We start from the raw sequence: 23,911 nt of genomic DNA, 5'->3' as shown, positions 1-23,911 counted from the left end.
TATCGCCTCAAATCATGAATTTCGGTCGAATTCTAAGTTTTTCCCGTAACTTTAAAATTCAGCACAAAAAATTATGAATTCTGGTCTCACCCTGTAACTTTAGAAATTAACTGTAAAATTCATGAATTTAACATTTTTCTCAATTTTCTCATGACGATATATTCCGATTTCTTATTTACAATATGTTGTTGATTTGGTGCACACGTGTTTCAAATGATGACGTGATTGAGTTATATACTAATTGTGTTGAGAAAATATTAAAATTCACATGCGATGTCATCCTTGTAGAATTTTTCGGACGCTACATTAGATACAATTTGACCCAAATTAGGCTTCGTGGGAAATTTAAGAAAATTGTTAAAATTCATAATTTTACGGCTATTTTCAAAGTTGATGTTAGCCGTTTGTTTTAAGATCGGATGGACTAGATTTAGTAGTAGTTATCAATTTAAGGTGTAGTTAGCTATCTAACAAGACCCTTGGCATTGTCTTGTTATCACGCGAATACTTTTGTTTTATTGGACTCGACCCTCTATCAATTACTCTGTATAATGATAAAGTTATCGTAGAAACTCTAGTTCTTTTTTAAAAATTCTTAATACATTAATATTGATCAAAACTAATTATAAAACAACAAAATCCATTATTTATAAGTGTTTGGAAACCCAATAAACTTAAAAGGAAATAAAATAAAATTACGGAAATTTTAGAAAATTCTGAAAAAAATAGTTCGCCACTTAAACGAAGTCAAATAACCAAAATCCAATCGTACAATTACATCATGGAAAATATGATGGGTTTGATTCGTCAGTCCATTTTGTAAGCAACATGCGAATTTCACGTCATTCTGATACAATTGACGTTTTCGACTTCGTCACCATCTATAGATGAAACTAATACATCAATTAAAGTTGTGAAGATGTGCAAAGGGTGAGAGTTGTGTGTTGCTATGTAAAATGGAACTTCCCCAATCCAGAGAATCCACTAGACATTTGAATCTGCCCCAACCAGCAACCATTGTCGCAAAGCAGCCGTACCAAGACTACCAACCGCCGCCAATGCTGCCCAGATCAGATCGCCAGCCACAGCAGCCGAGTCCTCCACCGCCCTTGGAGATGCTGCCCTACTCTGCTCCAGAACCTTCTCAGCCCTTGCAACCGCTGCTGGAGACAGCTCCATTGTTGGCTTCTAATCGTCTTCTGCAAGCTGTTGTCCCGAGCTCAAGGTCAAAGGAGCGACATACGAATCTGCAAAATGTTGATGAGTATGGTTTGATAAAGAAAGTTGTGCCTTGTTCTCATGATGTTGTGGGAGAGAAGAACATTGTTGAAGATAAATGGAAAGAAAATGAGATGGGACCGAAGGGTTTAGTGGGGAGTAAAGATGAGGAACACAATGATATATTTAGGATGATCAAAGTGATCATTTTGCGCGCATTCGATCCTGGTATATGTGTCAGTTTTAGCAAACGAAAGTATGGATTTCTTACTATGCAGATGGAAAAATCGGATTTACATGAGAGCGAGAAAGAGCTGCCACTAGAAGAAGTTATCAAGTGCTTGTTTGCCGCCGCAGAAACCTTTCGCATCGAGCTACACGTGCTTGCCAAACATGTTGTCTTCACTAATGCTCGAAAATTTAATGGGGATGATGAAGGGAAACGCTCAGCTGCTCCGTGTGTGTTTGATCCAGGAGGAGATAATTCGCCAAAGCTTCTTCTTTCAACTCTTCGTGGCTTCGTGGTTTCCACCTTGAGGACAAGGTGGATTTTAACCGTGGGGGAGTTGATATGATCCCATATCATATCTTTAGGAATCCCAGTTATTTAATAAGTCTGACATTACAATACTACTCGCACTTTTTTGTATGTAATGGGATCAATAGTGCTCTTAATAGTAAAACCAGATCGTGCATTCACTTCGTCTTCCTCGTTAGACCTCTTGCTGCCCTCTCTATTAAATACGACAGAATACCAAGTAGTAACACCGTCCGACCTCCTCATTCGTTGTTTGCGCGTATCAAAACTAACAGCGGGCATATACATCGTAAAACGCGAAAGCAAAATCTAGTGATTGGAACTTCTAACCAACCACAGGCTTCAATTGTGGAGAACATTCTGGTATAACGAATTATTATTTCTCCCCAAAGATATCGTATGTTTTCCAATCCTAATTTGGATTCCCTCCGCCGATCCTGATTGGACGCCGGAGTATTCTATCAGCCGCCTAGTTATCGCGTTGCTCGACGGGAAGAACCCGCGCACAACTCGAAACTATTATTTCCGCCGACCCTGTGCCAGGGCGCCGAAACACTTTTCGATCGCCGCAAACACGTTGCCGATCGCAGTTAAGGAGAAGGTCCTTAACAACTGGTGCTTTCATCGGTTTACTCATGTCCCGCTTTCATATTAACGGGAAAGGAACTTGGGGGAGCCACCGCCCGTATACTTTTCCGAACGGCTCTTCCCGCCGCAACGACGTTGGTGGACGTCGTGATTACGGGGGTATTCAGCGACCACCCTTGGACGAAGGGCTGCATATTCGGACTATGGATGATAACGTCAATGATGACTCCATTAGTAGGAAGCTGGATCAATTGTTGGAGAGACTTGATAAATTTGATTCCTGGAAAGAGGACACGGATTGCTGGTTCGAAAATCTGGGACCGAACCACAACCGCAACCTTGATCATCAAGCAAGGTATGACGACGACGTTTCTGATGGCGACAGGGCACGACGAAGACGTAATTGGGAGCAAGGGTCACGCTCCAGAAACCCTAGTACTGGGCTATGTGATCGTCGCGTTGATGATCGGGATCGCAGGGAGAATAGGGGCAGACCGACGTCGTGTTGGGACCCACCAGGAGGCCGCCAATCTCGTCACCAGACGGGCGGTTTTGATAATATGAGTTTAACCGCTCCACCTCTTGTTGGGAACCACCGCCCCGCCGTGCATCGCGAGGTTATTCAACTTATGATCAACCACAACCCCCTACCTGCTGGGACTATCGTGTGCAGCAAGGATACCAAGCATATGATCGACAACACCTCACATCTGGTCCATTATAATTTAATGATCGGATTTCTGAATTTGCAACTATTGGTGACAGAGAGAGTGAATCTATATATTATCCTGATGATTATTGGGAATCTGATGAATATGAAGAAGACGTTGATGTTAGCTCTATGGGAGGGTTTATGGCCAATGAACATGCCTACCCAAGGGACATTGTGAAGGGGACAGGACAGGGGAAGGGGTGTGTTCCAGCCACTAAATCAAGATTCAATCTTGGACAGCCGGAGCATTGCACGCCGCCTCACTTTGATGATTCTGTTAGAGTTTGTATACTAGAAATCACATTTCGAGTGATTGAATACTGTTCAAACTCTTATTTTATTTTCCAAAGGAATAAACATATTATTTTTGTCATAATGTTGTTATGTTTTACATTTAATGGATTTTTATTACATGTTTAAATGTATAAGTAACTTTAAGGTAACACGGTCAGTTCTAAGAAAAGAAAAAGAAGAATTTCACAACCTAGATGGGCTTAGACTACCCATCGCGAAAGGTTGCAATGTCAGTCCGATTATTTCTAAGCCTTACTGAAATAAGATGACGTTAGTGTGGTATAGCAGTGAATGGATCTAACAGCGAGACAGTCTTTATGCTATCTACTGAAAAACGAGGTCTTGTAAATTATTTCTTAATCAATGTACGTTAGCATTGAGCATACGGTATTGATTATGCACTACTTTGACTTACCAAATGGTGTGAGTTTTTCGCAACCCAATAAGCCCGGTATATTGGGTAGTGGTGATTAATGTCTAGTGATGCTAGGATTGCTATTATGTTGAATCGTGCACGAGGTGAGTCTCGTTTGATAACATCCTCAAGAGAAGCTTGAAATAAGGTTTTATTATTCGTAACCTAGCTAGTTGGAGTTTAATTACTCTATGAATAATAAATAAGATTTTCTTGCTGAGTCCTCTCTTGGAATAAATAAGATATTAATTAATTAAGTTCATAGCAGACAATAATTAATTAATGGATGTTTCTATCTTAAGCGCGGGAAATAAATATTAATTTTTGGAAACCCAAAGTACTTATAATTTCAGATTTGGATGGGGAGTGCAATATTACTTCTGTAGTGGCTGCTCGTAATATTCCAATTTTAAGCTTATATTAAATTGGGTTTAATTTAATAAGTAAAAAGCTAATTGGAGGAGCCCATATCCAAAGCCTTCCATAGATCTCTGTCTGAGCCTAATATGTGACTTAATATAAATAGGAGAATAAAAGAGACAGAAAACACACTTAATTTTACTCCAAAATTTTCGCCCCCTCTCTCTAAGAGTGGTCGAATTTCTCTCCTTTGGGGGATAGGATTTCTGTCTTCTTTATTTAAGTCCTAGTATACTGGTAAGATCAGCCCACCCTGATATCAGTTTACAGTCCGGGAACCAGTCAGAAGATCCGTGGTTTTGTACTAAAGATCTTCACGTGGAGAAGGCGCTAGCCATCTTCGATTCTTTGGAGAATCATCAAGGTATAATGGCTAAACCGTAGAAAAACATGTTTTAGGTTTCAATTAATTTAAAGCATGATTTATTTGAGTTATGAGCATGATACATGTGATTATTGCGCGAATAGAATTTGTCTAAATAATATGCTAAATAGATCAGAATTATTATGTAATTGATTTATGAGAATCTAGCGCTTCCGCTGCCAGTCCCTTCAAATTCCCGCCGGCCCTTGCGTCTCAATCTCCCGAGCTCAATGAAACATGATTGGGAAAGGAATCCTCGACGCCTCTCACGCCCTTATCTCCGTTGTGACCCATTTGGCAGCTCACCACCTACTGTCGCTGTTGTCCCGCCACCACCACCACAATACTCGTCATCATGCTTGGGCATGACGGACCACAGTCGTTCAGCCTCAACACTGCCCGTGGCAGCTGCTGTCCCGTCTTTGAATCTGCCCCAACCAGCAACCATTGTCGCAAAGCAGCCGTACCAAGACTACCAACCGCCGCCAACGCTGCCCAGATCAGATCGCCAGCCACAGCAGCCGAGTCCTCCACCGCCCTTGGAGATGCTGCCCTACTCTGCTCCAGAACCTTCTCAGCCCTTGCAACCGCTGCTGGAGACAGCTCCATTGTTGGCTTCTAATCGTCTTCTGCAAGCTGTTGTCCCGAGCTCAAGGTCAAAGGAGCGACATACGAATCTGCAAAATGTTGATGAGTATGGTTTGATAAAGAAAGTTGTGCCTTGTTCTCATGATGTTGTGGGAGAGAAGAACATTGTTGAAGATAAATGGAAAGAAAATGAGATGGGACCGAAGGGTTTAGTGGGGAGTAAAGATGAGGAACACAATGATATATTTAGGATGATCAAAGTGATCATTTTGCGCGCATTCGATCCTGGTATATGTGTCAGTTTTAGCAAACGAAAGTATGGATTTCTTACTATGCAGATGGAAAAATCGGATTTACATGAGAGCGAGAAAGAGCTGCCACTAGAAGAAGTTATCAAGTGCTTGTTTGCCGCCGCAGAAACCTTTCGCATCGAGCTACACGTGCTTGCCAAACATGTTGTCTTCACTAATGCTCGAAAATTTAATGGGGATGATGAAGGGAAACGCTCAGCTGCTCCGTGTGTGTTTGATCCAGGAGGAGATAATTCGCCAAAGCTTCTTCTTTCAACTATTCGTGGCTTCGTGGTTTCCACCTTGAGGACAAGGTGGATTTTAACCGTGGGGGAGTTGATATGATCCCATATCATATCTTTAGGAATCCCAGTTATTTAGTTATATTTTGATTTACCGTATCTTTTCTATATTTGTTTAGATATTTGTTTCTAGTATTCTAGTCTTATAAATAGAAGATATTGTATTCATTCAATCAACCAATTAATGAATTATTATTTCTCCCCAAAGATATCGTATGTTTTCCAATTCTAATTTGGATTACCTCCGCCGATCCTGATTGGACGCCGGAGTATTCTATCAGCCGCCTAGTTATCGCGTTGCCCGACGGGAAGAACCCGCGCACAACTCGAAACTATTATTTCTCCCGACCCTGTGCCAGGGCGCCGGAACACTTTCTGATCGCCGCAAACACGCTGCCGATCGCAGTTAAGGAGAAGGTCCTTAACAAATGCTCTCGAGCGAAAGTGGTGCCGTTGAAGTGTACGGTTGTGTAAGGCCTAAATAAGTGTCAAAAAGAAATGTCTCACTTAGTAAGGGACGGAGGGAGTACTACTATAAGAAGCAGCAAACATAAGTAAGAAGCATATTTATAGAAAAAGGAATAGTATTGATATGAATTTAACTTCTGAGTTGATTCCTCAATTAATTCATGAAAGTTAAAGCAGTTGTTTATTGCTTCTCTTTCTTCTCCATCTCCCAAGCTCCATGTTTGCTAGATTTCTTCACCACCCAACCCCATCTCGTTCCACCACGTGGTCCAGCACCATCCAAGCCCCTGCCCGAGCTGCACCCCCTCCGACACTTCTGTCACGCCCTTACTTCTACACCTTCCTTAAGTAGGTGATCTTTAACAGCTTGAATGGGAACCCTGTTAGAGTTTGTATACTAGAAATCACGTTTCGAGTGATTGAATACTGTAAAACTCTTATTTTATTTTCCAATGAATAAAACAGATTATTTTTGTCATAATGTTGTTATGTTTTACATTTAATGGATGTTAATGCATGTTTAAATGTATAAGTTAACTTAACAAAGTCTAAGTCTTTGTTTTAGTAGACCGGTTGTGGGCGTCGTCCACTTTAAGGTAATACGGTCAGTTCTAAACAAAGAAAAATATGAATTTCACAACCTAGATGGAATTAGACTACCCATCGAGAAAGGTTGCAATGTCAGTCCGTATATTTCTAAGCCTTACTGAAATAAGATGACATTGGTGTGGTATAGCACTGAACGGATCTAACAGCAAGACTTGCCTTGGGCTATCTACTGAAGGGCGAGGTCTTGATAAATATTTATTTCTTAATCAATGTAGGTTAGCATTGAGCATACGGTATTGATTATGCATTGCTTTGACTTATCAAATGGTGCGGGTTTTTCGTAGCCCAATTATCCTGATATATTGGGCAGTGGTGATCGATATCTAGCGGTGCTAGGATTGCTATTATATTGAATCGTGCACGAGGTGAGTCTCGTTTGATAATGTCCTCAAGAGGAGCGCGAAACTAAGTTTTATTATTCGGAACCTAGCTAGTTGGAGTATGATTACTCTATGAATAATAAATGAGTGTTTCATGCTAAGTCCACTCTTGGAATTAATAAGAAGTTAATTAATTAAGTCAATAGCAGACATTAATTAATTAATGGACATATTAATCTTAAGCACGGGAAATGAAAGATAAACGGAAACCCGGATTACTTATAATTTCGGATTTGGATGGGGAGAGTTCAATATTACTTCTGTAGTGGCTGCTCGTAATATTCCAATTATAACTTATATTAAATTGTGGGTTCAATTTAATTAGTAAAAAGTAAATTGGATGAGCCCATATCCAAAGCCTTCCATAGATCCCTGTCTGGGCCCAAAAGGAACTTAATATAAATAGGAGAATAAAGGAGACAGAAAACACACAATATCTCATATTGCAATTTTCGAAAATTTCGATCTCTCCCAGCTGTAGGAGATTTCGAATTTGAGTCCTATTCCAAAAAGGATTTCTTCTGTCTTCTTTATTTAAGTCCTAGTATTCTAGTAAGATCAGCCCACACTGATATTAGAGTACAGTTCGGGAACCAGAGAGAAGATTTGTGGTCTAGTACTTAAAGCTACACGTGGAGAAGTCGCTAGCCATCTTCAATTCTTTGGAGAATTAATTAGGTATTATTCTACTCCGTAGAAAAGCATGTTTTAGGTTTTCAATATTCTTAAAGCATGATTAATTCAAGTTATGAGCATGATACATGTGATAATTACGCGAATAGATTTTGTCTAAATAATCTGCTAAATAGATCTGATTATTATGTGATTTATTTACATGCTCTTCCGCTGCGTGCTCCAACAATTGGTATCAGAGCCACTCTTTGGCTCTGATTATTTGGATTTAAATTTCGCGAAATTCATGTATGCATGTCTTGATTGATTACGAAGCATGTTCTTGTGTTTTTATTTTTTATGTTTATGCATGTTGAACTCAAGAACATTCGAATCATAGAACTTGAATTATTCGAACGAACTAGATGTGCGATTCGTCGGCGCTTGCGCCGGGACGAATTGCGCTATGATCGATCGAAGAGGGTTGCCAATCGAGTGGGAGCCGAGGGCGACGGGCATGGGGCGACGCGCCGGCGAGCAAGGGCTCGCGCGCGCCACCGGCCAAGCCCGCCAAACCCTAGCCGGCCCCGATCAAACGCGATGCAACGCGACAGGAGCCGAGGACGTGCGATCACGCGGCGACGCGCATGCGAGCAGGGGCTCGCGCGCGCCGCCGATCGAGACCGCGAGCCCAGGCGGCACCAGACGCGTCGGACGGAGGAAGCCTGGCACGGTGGCTCGTCCGAGAACCACCGAGGCGCCGGTCTTCTTCGCAAAACCCTAACCCTAACCCTAATACCGAAACCCTAGCCGACCCAGCCCTAGCGAGGCGCAACCGAGAGCAGCCGCCGGCTGCTGGTGCGCGCGAGCTCGTCGGGCAGTGGGAGATCGCCGGGAGGTCGTGGCTCTGGCTGCGCCTTCTGGCTCGACGACGACGGAGGGTGAAATCTCGGCGGTTGTCCGCCGGGAGGAAGAAGGGAGAAGGAAGAGCGCGCCGTAAGGCGCGGGTTTTCCGGCGGTCGTCGGGGGGCGAACACGCCGTCCCGGCGAGAATCTCCGGGGATATCTTCGTATCTTCGTTGTGTAGATTCGTGCCAACCTCGAATCTCTAGAAATTGACGAAAGATTATTTTAATGATTATTTAATTGTTTAATTAATAGATATCATTAAAAATAATATTATTTAATGAAATAAAACATTTTGGGAAGATTTCCCTAGATTTTAGGAATATTTGGATTATTTTCTATATCTATGAATATTTTATATCCTAGATGATATAGATAAGAATAATTTAATAGTTTCCTAATTATAATATATATCTAGAATCTATTATAAGATATGATATATATAAGAATACATTAAATAATATAATTGATATTCTTCCTAATCTTGAACTTGGAAATTATATGAATTTGATTTTTCATGTCTAATTAAGATTATAAATAATGTATTTTATTTTAGATATATCTTATAGTAAGACATGAATGAGAATTAAATTCTAGATTAATAGTTTCTATATTAAGATATTAAAGATTATAAAAGATTTAATTATCCAGTAAATTAAATACCAACAGAATTTAATTAGTCTTAATCTGCCTTAAGGCTAAAGGATAATTAATTAAAACCATAACCCAAATATCTAAGCGATAATTATGAACTAATGGTTTATATATGGTCTCCATCGGTTGGACTGCCAAATTTTGTGAAGCTGATTTTCTAATATTATCGCCACCTACAGAGTAGGGACAATAATCCTACGAAAACAGTAAGTTCATAAGGGCGGACTTCTCAAATAATGAATAGAGTGAACTAGAAAGTGATTCCTAATATTATCGCCACCTACAGAGTAGGGACAATAATCCTAAGGAATTGCGAGTTTCAGGGTTCAATCGGAATTTATGAGATAGCTTGATTTTGTTATCAACACATGAACATTGTTATGGGAGTGTGTTGTAGAAATAAAATACTGTAATGCTAAACCAGGTGGTCGTGCTTAGGAAGCATTTGACATGTCAACCTCCAGAGGAGGAAGCTATTGATATGTCGGTGTTGTGACCAGTAAATTGTCGAAATTTTAATGCGTATTAACCTCCTGAGGAGGATACAATTTATTAATTTTGCTGTTGTAAGATTTTGAAAAGTTTTATGGTTAATCTACTCAATTTCCTTACATAAGTTTATGACAAATAGTAAAATCTTCTGTTTGCAGTGCAATAAAATTCGTCAAGATGTCTTTTAATCCTCTTTCTGCCATTCTCAAAGAAAACAAACTCGAAGGCCAAAATTACATCGAATGGAAACAAAACTTGGATATCGTTCTCACAGCAGAAGAGTACAAGTTCGTACTCACTACTCCACGCCCAGCTGTCCCGGCTGCTAGTGCCAGCCAAGCATTGCGAGATGCGCATAGACGGTGGCATAAGGCGAATGAGATGGCTAAGTGCTACATGTTGGCTTCTATGTCATCAGTACTCAAGCATCAGCATTCAGCCATGGAAACTGCCGCCGAGATCATGACAAATCTCGCAAATCTTTTTGGTACTCAGAATCGAACGGCTAAGTCTCAAGCCTTTCGGAGTATCATGACGAAGTCTATGAAGGAAGGCTCATCTGTGAGGCAACACGTCCTCGAGATGATGAGTCACCTCAACCAGATTGAGGTATTGGGAGGGACGATCGATCCCGAGTCCCAGGTTACTATAATCCTTCAGAGTCTTCCCCCTAGCTTCCAGCAGTTCAAGCTCAACTTTGAGATGAACAAACGGAATTATACTTTAGCAGAGTTGCTGACTGAACTTCAGTCGGCGGAGGACCTTATGGTTCAAGCTAAAGTAGCTATGATGAGTATCGCGCCTAATTCCTCTGGCTCTAAGGCTAGAAGAGGAAAGAAAAAGGCACCGAACCAAGTAGCAGTCAACAATGCTAAGGGAAAGAAGAAACAGCGGGGTGACAAGAAGCAAACTGGAAAATGCTTCAAGTGTGGAGAGAAAGGTCATTGGAAGCCAGATTGTCCTAAAAAGGGCAAGGCTACAGGTATGCACCATGCTCTAGTAGTCGAGTCATGTTTGGCTTTGACATCTACTCATACTTGGGTTATTGATACTGGAGCAACTGATCATATATGTTTTGATCCTGACTTGATGCAGGTGACAAGACGGCTACATGATCGTGAGATAGAGGTCCAGCTGGGCGACGCTACGAAAGTGGCGGCCGTTGCAGTGGGAGACGTTTATTTACGTTTTTCTAGTGATAGATTTTTGATTTTGAAGAATGTTTTGTTGATACCCTCTTTTAGAAGAAATTTAATTTCAGTTTCTAAATTGTCTTATGATGGATATTCGATTTCTTTTAATGACAATTGCGTTATTAAGAAAGATGGTTCTTATATCTGTCGCGGTATCATGGAAAACAATCTGTACACGATCACTTCTACACAATTTAATCAACGTAAATCAGAACTCAATGCTACATCGAAAATTTCTAAGAAAAGAAAAGAACCTTCAACTTCAATGAATGAAACGTACTTATGGCACCTTAGACTTGGTCATGCCAACGAAAGAAGGATTCATGCGATGGTTGATCAAGATCTTATTAAAGGTCTTGAGAAGGAACCGTTTTCGAAGTGTGAGTCCTGTCTCGAAGGCAAGATGACTAAGAGATCTTTTAGATCAAAGGGGAATAGGGCCAAAGAAGTACTTGAGCTCATTCATACTGATGTGTGTGGACCAATGTCAACCGAGGCAAGGGGCGGTTTTCGATATTTCGTCACCTTTACAGATGACTACTCGAAAATCGGATACATCTATTTGATGCGCTACAAGTCTGAAACTTTTGACAAGTTCAAGGAGTTTAAGGCTAAAGTAGAGACGCAACATGGTAAGAGTATCAAATGCCTGCGATCTGATCGCGGAGGCGAATACCTAAGTGCCGAGTTTTTGGACTATTTATCGGTAGCTGGGATTGAATCCCAAACGACTGCGCCGGGCACACCCCAGCAGAATGGCGTGGCTGAAAGAAGGAATAGGACCTTATTAAATATGGTAAGATCGATGATGAGTTATGCACGGTTACCTGTTTCGTTTTGGGGTCATGCTTTGCTTTCTGCAAACTATCTCTTAGACGTCTTACCTTCTAAATCTGTTCCTACTACCCCATATGAGTTGTGGAATGGGCGTAAGCCCAATCTAGAACATCTCAGAGTATGGGGGTGTCCGGCTCATGTATTGGAAAAGGATCCAACTAAGCTGGAATCTAGGACTGAGGTTTGCGTGTTTATAGGATACCCTAGAGGAACGAAAGCTTATGAATTCTATAGTCTCAGAGATCAGAAAGTGATTGTGAGCACTCATGCCACATTCTTAGAGGAAGACTATGTAATGAATCATAAGTCCAGCAGTGAGATTGCTCTAGAAGAGCTAACTCAAGTTTCAACTTCCATTAACCAAGAACAATTACCAAGTGTAACAACAATTCCAGAAACTTCAACTAATACTCCAGATATTGTAGTGCCGCGCCGCAGTGGGAGGGTCTCTCATGAGCCCGATAGATACATTGGTTTGGGTGAGTGTATGGATCACTCCTCGGACAGCAATGTACTGGATCCCTGGAATTTTGCAGAGGCGCAGGCTGATGTCGATCATTGCGAATGGGTGAAAGCAATGGATTCGGAACTACAATCTATGTTAGACAAAGACGTCTACGATTTGTCTGTCCTACCCGAAGGCTGTACTGCCATTGGGAGCAAGTGGATATACAAACGTAAACGTGGACCCGATGGACGAGTTAAAGTCTTCAAGGCAAGACTAGTGGCTAAGGGGTATACCCAAAAGGAAAGTATCGATTACGATGAGACCTTCTCCCCAGTGGCCATGCTCAAATCGATCCGTATACTTTTGTCTATAGCAGCTTACATGGATTGGGAAGTATGGCAGATGGACGTTAAGACTGCGTTTCTAAACGGGAGTCTTGAGGAGACCATCTACATGGAACAACCCGAAGGCTATGTAGTGAAGGGCAAGGAACACATGGTTTGGAAGCTTAAGAAGGCCATTTATGGTCTCAAGCAAGCATCTAGATCATGGAACCAGTGTTTCGATCAAACTGTTCAAAAGTTTGGATTCGAAAAATGCCCTAATGAAAGCTGCGTGTATAAGAAGGTTGAAAAAGGAAATGTTGTGTTCTTAGTTTTGTATGTAGATGACATTCTTCTAATTGGAAACAATAAAAAGATGTTGTCATCAGTGCGAACTTGGTTGTCCAGCCAGTTCGAGATGAAAGATATGGGTGATGCGGGACACATTCTCGGTATCAAGGTTCTTAGGAACCGAGGTAAGAAAATGTTGTGCTTATCCCAAGAATCTTACATCGAAACGGTACTTAGACGCTTTAGCATGCAAGATGCCAAGAAAGGTTTCCTACCTTTTAGACATGGCATCCAGTTGTCTCAAGAGATGTGTCCTAAGACAGCATCTGAGATAGCAGAGATGAGAAGAATACCATATGCCTCGGCAGTTGGTAGTCTCATGTATGCTATGCTTTGTACTAGACCCGATATCTGCTTTGCTGTTGGCATGGTAGCAAGATATCAATCAAATCCCGGCCAAGGACATTGGACTGCCGTAAAGAACATACTCAAGTACCTTAATCGGACTAAGGACTATGTTCTAGTTTACAATGCAGCCGAGCTCTGTCCTTTAGGATATACAGATTCAGACTTTCAGGCTGATCTGGATTCGAGAAAATCAACTTCCGGATATGTGTTTACCTTAGGAGGTGGAGCTATAGTTTGGAAGAGTGTAAAGCAGAAATGCATTGCAGACTCTACCATGGAAGCCGAGTATGTAGCCGCTTCGGAGGCTGCAAAGGAGGCTGTATGGCTTAAGAACTTCCTTCTGGACTTAGGTGTGGTTACGAATATGCCCAAGCGCATCACCGTTTATTGTGATAACTCTGGTGCTGTGGCAAATTCGAGGGAACCACGGGCTCATAAGGCGAGCAAGCACATAGAGAGGAAGTATCATATCATTCGAGATATAGTGCAGAGAGGAGACATACAAGTGGTCAAGATTGAGTCAGAAAACAACCTGGCAGATCCTTTCACGAAGGCGTTAGCGGTAAAGCCGTATGAAAGCCATGTTGAAGGAATGGGAGTTCGACTAATTCAAGACCTCAATCCGCTTTCAGTATAAGTGGGAGATTTAGACGTTAGCACATTTTGTATACTCGAAAGTGTTTTGAGTATAAGTGGGAGATTGTTAGAGTTTGTATACTAGAAATCACGTTTCGAGTGATTGAATACTGTAAAACTCTTATTTTATTTTCCAATGAATAAAACAGATTATTTTTGTCATAATGTTGTTATGTTTTACATTTAATGGATGTTAATGCATGTTTAAATGTATAAGTTAACTTAACAAAGTCTAAGTCTTTGTTTTAGTAGACCGGTTGTGGGCGTCGTCCACTTTAAGGTAATACGGTCAGTTCTAAACAAAGAAAAATATGAATTTCACAACCTAGATGGAATTAGACTACCCATCGAGAAAGGTTGCAATGTCAGTCCGTATATTTCTAAGCCTTACTGAAATAAGATGACATTGGTGTGGTATAGCACTGAACGGATCTAACAGCAAGACTTGCCTTGGGCTATCTACTGAAGGGCGAGGTCTTGATAAATATTTATTTCTTAATCAATGTAGGTTAGCATTGAGCATACGGTATTGATTATGCATTGCTTTGACTTATCAAATGGTGCGGGTTTTTCGTAGCCCAATTATCCTGATATATTGGGCAGTGGTGATCGATATCTAGCGGTGCTAGGATTGCTATTATATTGAATCGTGCACGAGGTGAGTCTCGTTTGATAATGTCCTCAAGAGGAGCGCGAAACTAAGTTTTATTATTCGGAACCTAGCTAGTTGGAGTATGATTACTCTATGAATAATAAATGAGTGTTTCATGCTAAGTCCACTCTTGGAATTAATAAGAAGTTAATTAATTAAGTCAATAGCAGACATTAATTAATTAATGGACATATTAATCTTAAGCACGGGAAATGAAAGATAAACGGAAACCCGGATTACTTATAATTTCGGATTTGGATGGGGAGAGTTCAATATTACTTCTGTAGTGGCTGCTCGTAATATTCCAATTATAACTTATATTAAATTGTGGGTTCAATTTAATTAGTAAAAAGTAAATTGGATGAGCCCATATCCAAAGCCTTCCATAGATCCCTGTCTGGGCCCAAAAGGAACTTAATATAAATAGGAGAATAAAGGAGACAGAAAACACACAATATCTCATATTGCAATTTTCGAAAATTTCGATCTCTCCCAGCTGTAGGAGATTTCGAATTTGAGTCCTATTCCAAAAAGGATTTCTTCTGTCTTCTTTATTTAAGTCCTAGTATTCTAGTAAGATCAGCCCACACTGATATTAGAGTACAGTTCGGGAACCAGAGAGAAGATTTGTGGTCTAGTACTTAAAGCTACACGTGGAGAAGTCGCTAGCCATCTTCAATTCTTTGGAGAATTAATTAGGTATTATTCTACTCCGTAGAAAAGCATGTTTTAGGTTTTCAATATTCTTAAAGCATGATTAATTCAAGTTATGAGCATGATACATGTGATAATTACGCGAATAGATTTTGTCTAAATAATCTGCTAAATAGATCTGATTATTATGTGATTTATTTACATGCTCTTCCGCTGCGTGCTCCAACAAACCCTGCAACAAATAAAACAAATGGAGCTAAATAAGTGGAAAAAGCCTAAACCAATGGGGGAGGGCATGTTTGAGGGTAATCTTTACCTCCTTGCGATGGAAAATGCCGGCAGCAAGGGCAGCTGAGGCATTTGTTTTCGAGAAAACTTCGGAGAAATGCTCAGCAGACCCAGCACCACTACTTGCTATCACTGGAATACTAACAGCGTCTGAGATCAGCTTTATTAGATCGATGTCGAAGCCTTGACCTTGTCCTGGTAAGAGACCATAGGAAACAATGTAAATAGATTTGGCAGTGTTTTGAATCGACATGTCTTTTCCCGCCTCACGAGCAGAGGGAGAGAAAATCCGTCAAAAGGCTTAGATAACGGTAAAACAGTGAACCCGAAATGCACACTGAACCCGAAATGCATCAGCATTTGAATACTCCTTTAAGGCAAAAGTATAAGAATAAATCTTACCATCACAGTCGATGCAATTTAAGAGTATTTCTCCAGCTCCTAGTTCTTCCACAACTTTTGCAAGCTCATATGCACCGATGGATCGACCTTCTCGCCCACCATTTACCTAGAGAAAAAGCAGCAATTGGAGATTACAAGCATTTATGTCTGGAGAAAGTAGAAACAGAAACTGAGGAAAATATGGTCCTAGAACAAACAGATCGACAGAGACGTACCGTGCACTGGTACCAAGCAAATTGCTCACCGTTAGGACCTGAATAAAGCACCAGTTGTGCATATGCCATATGTTAAAAAAGAATAAGTTTTGAGTTTTATTCTCTTAAATAATAAGTTGACTGATTATACTGTCAGTTAGTCAATGTAAGCTTCTGGCTATCGAGCAAATGTAAAGTTTTATAGAGCAACATACAAAATAAAAGACTCATTTACTTGGTTTTGAAACTCTTACTGACTTGAACTCTACATCATTAGGATCCTTCAAGTACATCCGATGAGGATCAATGCTTAATCAATGCTGATTCTAATAGGACCAAGAACATTTTGATTGCTTAATCAATTATCTCTCCAATCTTAGATTTTATCATTCCACATGTTGATTGCTTAATCAATGCTAATTCTAATAGGACCAAGAACATTCTCTTGAACTGTGTTCCTCCTTGGAGATCTGCTAACATAAGTTGTTCAACAACTTTATGGTTCACGTTTCTTGGTTTCGTATTACATTGTTCTGCTATCTCCCTTATGAAAGGTGCATTACTTTTCCACTTATCTCTGGAGTAAGTAATGTCACCTCTTGGAAATCCATATACAAGCTCCACATCCTCTTTAGTGATATGAAATTTTTTCCCATTATAAAGCTTTATCTTGCACTTTTTTTCATCAAAACTTTTTAATAATGAGAATGCTAATCTACTAGGAATGTAACCAATGTTGAAATGTAGCACACTCTCAAAACTCAACTCCTTTACATCATTAATCTAATCCTAATTCAGTTTGCTTATTGCATCAACGAAAAACAACGGCTGCCTTTTCACTAGAAGCCTTTGAGATAAATTTTCAGCAATCTCAATCTGTTTTTCATCCTCTACACTTTTCTTTTGTTTTTTCTCAATAATCATTAACTCTTTCTGAGATACTAAGGTACTTCTTTTTTGCTTTGATATTTTTCTGTTATTAGTTTCAGATCAAATATAATAAATCTATATCAATTATACACAATATCGTGACAATAACAAGTATACTTTGTTGACAGCAAGTGCATGTAACGTCAATAGATATACCAAACACAATTAACAAAAGTTCAGGCATTAAGTATACTCTGTCATTAACGAGTATATCTCATATATAGCAAGAACAATTATCTTATTACTATTATGTCAATAGTTAAAGTTTATAATGTTGACATACCTTGTTGATTATCTTCTAAAGTTTATGGCAAACATACCCTATTCACATAAATATGACTATGTCAACAACTATTCAACCAAACACACAATATGTCAATAGCTTTTGATATACTACTACAACCATACATATGTTTTCTACAGTCATCCTAACAGCCATTCAAACAAGCATACACTATGTCAATATAATTATGTCAACACCTATTCAAACAAGCATACACTATGTCAATAGCTATTGACATACTACTACAACCATACATATGTTTTCTACAACCATCCTAACAGTCATTCAAACAAGCATACTCTTTGTTAAACAAGCATACACTATGTCAATATAATTATGTCAACAGTCATTCAAACAATCGTACACTATGTCAACAGTATATTATTATAGCTATGTCAATAGCTATTGTATAAAATGTCAATAATCTTAAAAATTTAAACAAATCCTTAACTGGAAGGCGATGCTTGTCCTCTTCCGTTTTTTCCAGAAGCATTGTTCATTTCCATCTCTTCTGATTCTACCATCGCTAATCAACAAAATAAATCAGCAGAAATCGATTTCATAAGAAAACAAATCCAGATGTTTTGTAATACACTAAAATCTAAGCAATATACTTAAAATTTGAATCAATTTCTTAACCTGAAGAAGTCGCTTCAACAACCGCCGATTTGGAATGCCATTTTCTGGATGCAATCGCCGCTTCAGCTTCAACTATTTCTTCGATCCTCATTTTTCGAAATTAATTGATGTAGAAAACTGACCAAAATCTGATATTAGGAGATGCAAAATTGTATTTAGAATCGCGATGAATCATGACAGAAACTTGGGAGAGAACTTTGAGAAACCGTTCGAGAGTTTTACAGAGTATTTAGAATTAGTTTAAACATTTTAGAACTGAAATGACAAAAATACCCCCCCTGTTGACATAAACTAAACTACAGGTTGTTGACATCGCGCGAATGAGTGGCTATGGTTGCATCTCAATTCTCAATTAGGCCCAAAAATCTCAACCTAACAAGACCATATATATATATATTTATAGGGTTGCGTTAGTATGCTAACTAATTTTCAATTTTGTGTATTAAAAATATCAACACAAAAACATAATTATATCAATACAACATGTAAAATTTAAATATCAACACAGAGACATAAGTTTATCAGTACAAGAAGATTGATAAATTTATGTCTCTGTGTTGATATTTTTAACATACAAAGTTGATATTAGTTATTAGTTATTACTGTAACTTAGTTAGTATTTGATCACATACCTATATATATATATAGAGAGAGATGCGATCATATCATAACCCTCAAATCACATGATAACTCTATAACTAAATCTGGACCACACATATTTTATAATCTTGTGGTTGAGATTCAAACTTAGATTTACTTAATAAAAATAGGCGCAGAGGGTAAATATGTCATTTCGCTAATTTAATTTTTGAATTTCGCTCCAGATTCACTCCAGATTTCACGCTCTTCTCATCGGTTTCTTTTCAGCGATTTTCGATTCTCTCATCTTCTCTGTGATTTTGTTTCCATTTTGATCCAGATCACTCAATTTGATTCTCTCCTCTTCTCTGCGATTTTGTTTCCATACTTCTCGCTTATTTTGTTTCCATAGGCTCCAGATTTGATTCATTTTCCATAGTCTTCAGATTTTGTTTCCATAATTGTGATCGGGAAGATGTTTTCAATTTTGCGTTCTTATTTTCATTGATTACCTCTTCAATTGCTGTGAAAATTTGCTTCGATGGAATCTGTAGCAAATAACGAAGGTAACAATCATTATCTATTATTTAGCTTATTGATTGTGTTCATATTCATGTATTGAATTTGATTTTAGATTAATATTAGTTGTTGATTGGTTTATGTTTCTGATGTACTGAAATTCTTATTTGATTATATTATGTATTGTCGATTATGTGTTAAAATGATACTTTTGGCTTATAAATGTTAGGTTTACTGCATAACATGATAGTTTTGTCGGATAAAATGATATTATGATAAAATGATACTATGATAAAATGATACTATTACTGATTTGTAGGTATGTACATTCCTGTTTGTGATGATAGGTTTACTGCATAACATGATAGTTTTGTCGGATAAAATGATACTATGATAAAATGATTCTATTACTGATTTGTAGGTATTTACATTCCTGTTTGTGATGATAGGTTTATTGCATAACATGATATTTTTACTGCATAAAATGATACTTTTAGTGCATAAAATGATATTATGATAAAATGATACTATGATAAAATGACACTTTTACTGATTTGTAGGTATGTACATTCCTGTTTGTGATGATGCTTTGAAGCCAATGATTGGTATGAAATTCAATACATTAGTAGAAGCAGTTGGTTTCTATGAACATTATGCTCGTTCAGTTGGTTTTGGCATTCGTAAAATGGGTAACAAATCAGTTCAAGGTATTACTAAGTGGCAGTATTTGGCTTGCAACAGACAAGGCTCTAAGAATTTTATACCTGGTCATGCATCCCAATCAACTGAAGTGTCTTTTAAGAAGCGTAGGTGTCGGTCATTTAGGTGTGAATGTCTTGCTAAGCTCAATTTGAGATATTATTCAGATGGTAAGAGCAGAGGATATGAGGTTTATCAGTTTGTTGAGTATCATAATCACTTAATGGTTGCGGATGAGCATAGGCATTTTATGATGGCCAATCGCAATCTGGATCCTATTCATCGGAGGTTTATGGAGGATTGTGGCAGGTGTAATATTGGTCCCACTCTCACATTCAAACTTTTGAAGGAGATAATGGGTGGACCTGAAAATCTTGGATGTGATATTATTGATATTAGAAATGGTTATCGTGATATTATGTCCAATATTGATGGTTCAGATGCTCAAATGATTTTTGATTATATGCTTTCTCAAAAGGAATCATCTGATGCCTTCTATTATGAAATTGAGATAGGATCTCATGGAAAGTTAACTAGACTCTTTTGGGCTGATGCTATTTCAAGACGAAATTATCATATGTTTGGAGATGTAATTTCATTTGATTCAACATACAACACTAACAGGTATATTACTTTTGTTGCTAATAGACATAAAATGATACTTTTTGCTGATAAAATGATACTCATATCTGATAAAATGATACTCATATCTGATAATATGATACTCATTGCTGATAAAATGATACTTGCAATAGATAAAATGATAGAAATTGTGCTTTTGCATAATAAAATGATAAAATGATACTTTTGCATCATAAAATAGTATCCCTTCTGTCAATAGCTGATAAAATGATACTCATTGCTGATAAAATGATACTTTTGGCTGATAAAATGATACTCATTGCAGATAAAATGATACTTTTGGCTGATAAAATGATACTCATTGCTGATAAAATGATACTTCTTACTAATAAAATGATACTTTTGGCTGATAAAATGATACTCATAGCTGATAAAATGATACTTGCAGTAGATAAAATGATACTTCTTACTAATAAAATGATACTTTTGCATGATAAAATGATAAAATGATACTCATTGCTGATAAAATGATACTTTTGGCTGATAAAATGATACTCATTGCTGATAAAATGATACTTCTGGCTGATAAAATGATACTCATAGCTGATAAAATGATACTCATAGCTGATAAATATAATTCATTTTTATGTTATATTCTGAAGGTATTGCATGATTTTTGCTCCATTCACTGGAAAAGATAACCATTCTAGACCAGTTACATTTGGAGCTGGCTTGTTATCAAGTGAAGGTAGAGAATCCTATTCTTGGTTGTTTGGCTGTTTTGTTCGATGCATGGGGGTAGCACCCAAATTGATTATCACTGATCAAGATTGGGGGATCAAACTTGCTGTTCAACAAGTACTTTTACAAACAAGGCACCGATGGTGTATGTGGCATATCATGGTTAAGGTGTCAGATAAGTTGCCCAAATCTTTACTTGGTAATGAAGATTTCAAAAAAGAGTTGAATGCATGTGTTTGGTCTGATTTGTTAGAGCCTGATGAGTTTGATATAATATGGAATGATATAATGGAACGGTATGGATTAGAAGACGTGCACTGGTTTGGATCAATGTTTGAAGATAGAGAATTCTGGGTTCCTGCTTATTTTCGAGATTTTCCCATGGGGTCGCTTCTTAGGACTACATCGATGTCTGAATCGGAGAATAGCTTTTTTAAAAACTACACAAAGCCACGTGCAAATCTTGTACAGTTCATCAATTTCTTTAATTATGCTGTGGGAGATCAAAGGAATGCCAATTCACGATTGAACTACTTGGATTACTCAACTATTCCTGATTTGTCAACCCAATTGCCTATTGAGAAGCATGCATCTACAATCTACACTGATTCTATTTTCAAACATGTACAACAGGAAATAAGTATTGTATGTGAGATTGTTTCTATAACTACTGTTGAGGATAACATCAAGAAGCATCAGGTCAAGGACCAATATGGTAGAACATTGGATGTTATGTATGATTGTAAGCAAGACACATTCGACTGTAGTTGCAAGAAGTTTTCCAGAATTGGTTTGTTATGTTGTCATATATTTTGTTTGTTGAAGAATAAGTCTGCTAATCTCATTCCTGAGAAATATTTTGGTCGAAGGTGGTTGAAGAGCTCTTTACTAAAGGCAGCACATGGTCTACCATCTGAGGAACAACAACCATTTGAACGTGTGTTCCATTTTTAACCTTTATTTGTAAAAATTCTATTTTTCAGTCAGAGAAATGATAGTACTTATTGTAATAATGTTATCTTTTATCTTGCAGATTTGGATGAAAAGCAGGAAGTTAAGAAAAAGTTGTTCTCCAACTTTTATCGATTAGTCCAAAAGTCTGAAGGAAGTATGGATCATTTGTCTTTGTTAAGTGCTGGTCTTGATGATTTGGAACAACATATGTTTGGAAATTGTGCAGCACCTTCAGTCATTGAAAAGAAGAAGATGGTTGAGGATTTTTATGGAATGGCAGTACCTGATGTAATTGATGTACATCCTCCAGACGTTGTTAGTACTAAAGGATCAGCTAGTGGCAAAGTAGCAAAGAGGCAGAGTGCAATAAGGAAAGCAAATAAGCCTCTACGACGGTGTGGTAAATGTCATGAGATGGGTCGTCATGATTCAAGAAATTGTGGTAGAGTCAATGAGAAGTCAGATTGAAGCCATTTGATATAGTTTAGGTATTTTAGGTGTATAAAATGACATTTTGGCTGATAAACTCATTCTTTTGTTTATAAACTGATAAAATGATACTTTAACCTGAAAAAATGACATCAAAAATGATATATAAGCTGATAAAATGATATTCGCAGTTGATAAAATGATACTCGCAGTTGATAAAATGATACTTCTGACTGATAAAATGATACTTTAGCTGATAACATCATTCTTTTGTTTATAAACTGATAAAATGATACTTTAACCTGAAAAAATGACATAAAAAATGATATATAAGCTGATAAAATGATACTTTTGGCTTATAAAATTATAAAATGATACTCGCAGTTGATAAAATGATACTTTCAGCAGATAAAATGATAAAATGATACTTCTGTCTGATAAAATGATACTTTGGCTGATAACATCATTCTTTTGTTTATAAACTGATAAAATGATACTTTAACCTGAAAAAATGATACTCGCAGCAAATAAAATGACAATAACCTTATAAAATGATGTATAAGCTGGAAAAAATGACATATAAGCTGATAAAATGATACTATCAACGGATAAAATGATGTTTTAATCTCACAAAATGATATATAAGCTGATAAAATGATACTTCTGACTTATAAAATTATAAAATGATACTCGCAGTTGATAAAATGATACTTTCAGCAGATAAAATGATAAAATGATACTTCTGACTGATAAAACGATATAATGACAAAATCATACTTGTAGCAGATAAAATGATAATTTGGGTGATTATATTCGAAACCACTATTACAAAACGCTATTATCAAGTCATAGAAGTTAGTATACAGGGGGTTTAAATTCTCTAATCATCTTTTCAACATCAATTTCTTCTTTTTTGCTGTCATTCTCAAACTTCTTCTTTATCATTGTAAGTGTCTCAAAAGCCTTCTTGTTAGTATCTCCAATAAGCAATGCTTCAGTATATCTGGCACGGAGTTTTATGAAAGACTCTGTTCCCTTCTTCGTTAAACCCGAATTCCAGTTACGAACAGGACCACCCATGTAAGTCTCCAAATGGCGCATCACATAAATTCCACAGTCAACTTTATTTGTATCGTTCTGCCATGGCATATTCATGTATCTGGTTTTTGACAGTTTGACAGTTCTTCCCATTGATGGATTGAGTCCATTTCCAAGATAAGTTTGGAAGAAATTTCTCTATTCAAATAACACAAAACATACATGAGGTTGATTAAAAATTATATTATGTTCCATACTGAATTATAGTCAATGCATTTTAACTAATAAATACTGAATGCATTTAACTAAACATACCAGAGTACTTGGTGCATCTTCATATTT

At 37.9% G+C, this 23,911-nt stretch overlaps 1 protein-coding gene across 1 annotated transcript; it reads left to right on the top strand.

Moving 5' to 3' along the window:
• The first annotated feature begins 20,243 nt into the window (after window positions 1-20,243).
• On the top strand, window positions 20,244-22,657 carry LOC148931795 (protein FAR1-RELATED SEQUENCE 5-like). Its single transcript, XM_089064898.1, has 3 exons — window positions 20,244-20,449; window positions 21,070-22,085; window positions 22,182-22,657. The coding sequence occupies exons 1-3, from the start codon at window positions 20,244-20,246 to the stop codon at window positions 22,568-22,570; spliced, it is 1,611 nt and encodes a 536-aa protein (XP_088921024.1). The 3' UTR covers window positions 22,571-22,657.
• Window positions 22,658-23,911: the final 1,254 nt, after the last annotated feature.

This window comes from Salvia hispanica, chromosome 2 (assembly GCF_029641045.1).
Source record: "Salvia hispanica isolate PSC_SH4W2 chromosome 2, Shi_PSC_v1, whole genome shotgun sequence".
In the NCBI taxonomy this organism is placed as follows: domain Eukaryota; kingdom Viridiplantae; phylum Streptophyta; class Magnoliopsida; order Lamiales; family Lamiaceae; genus Salvia; species Salvia hispanica.
Note: the sequence above shows the minus strand (reverse complement) of the source record. Positions and strands in the feature narration are given on the sequence as shown.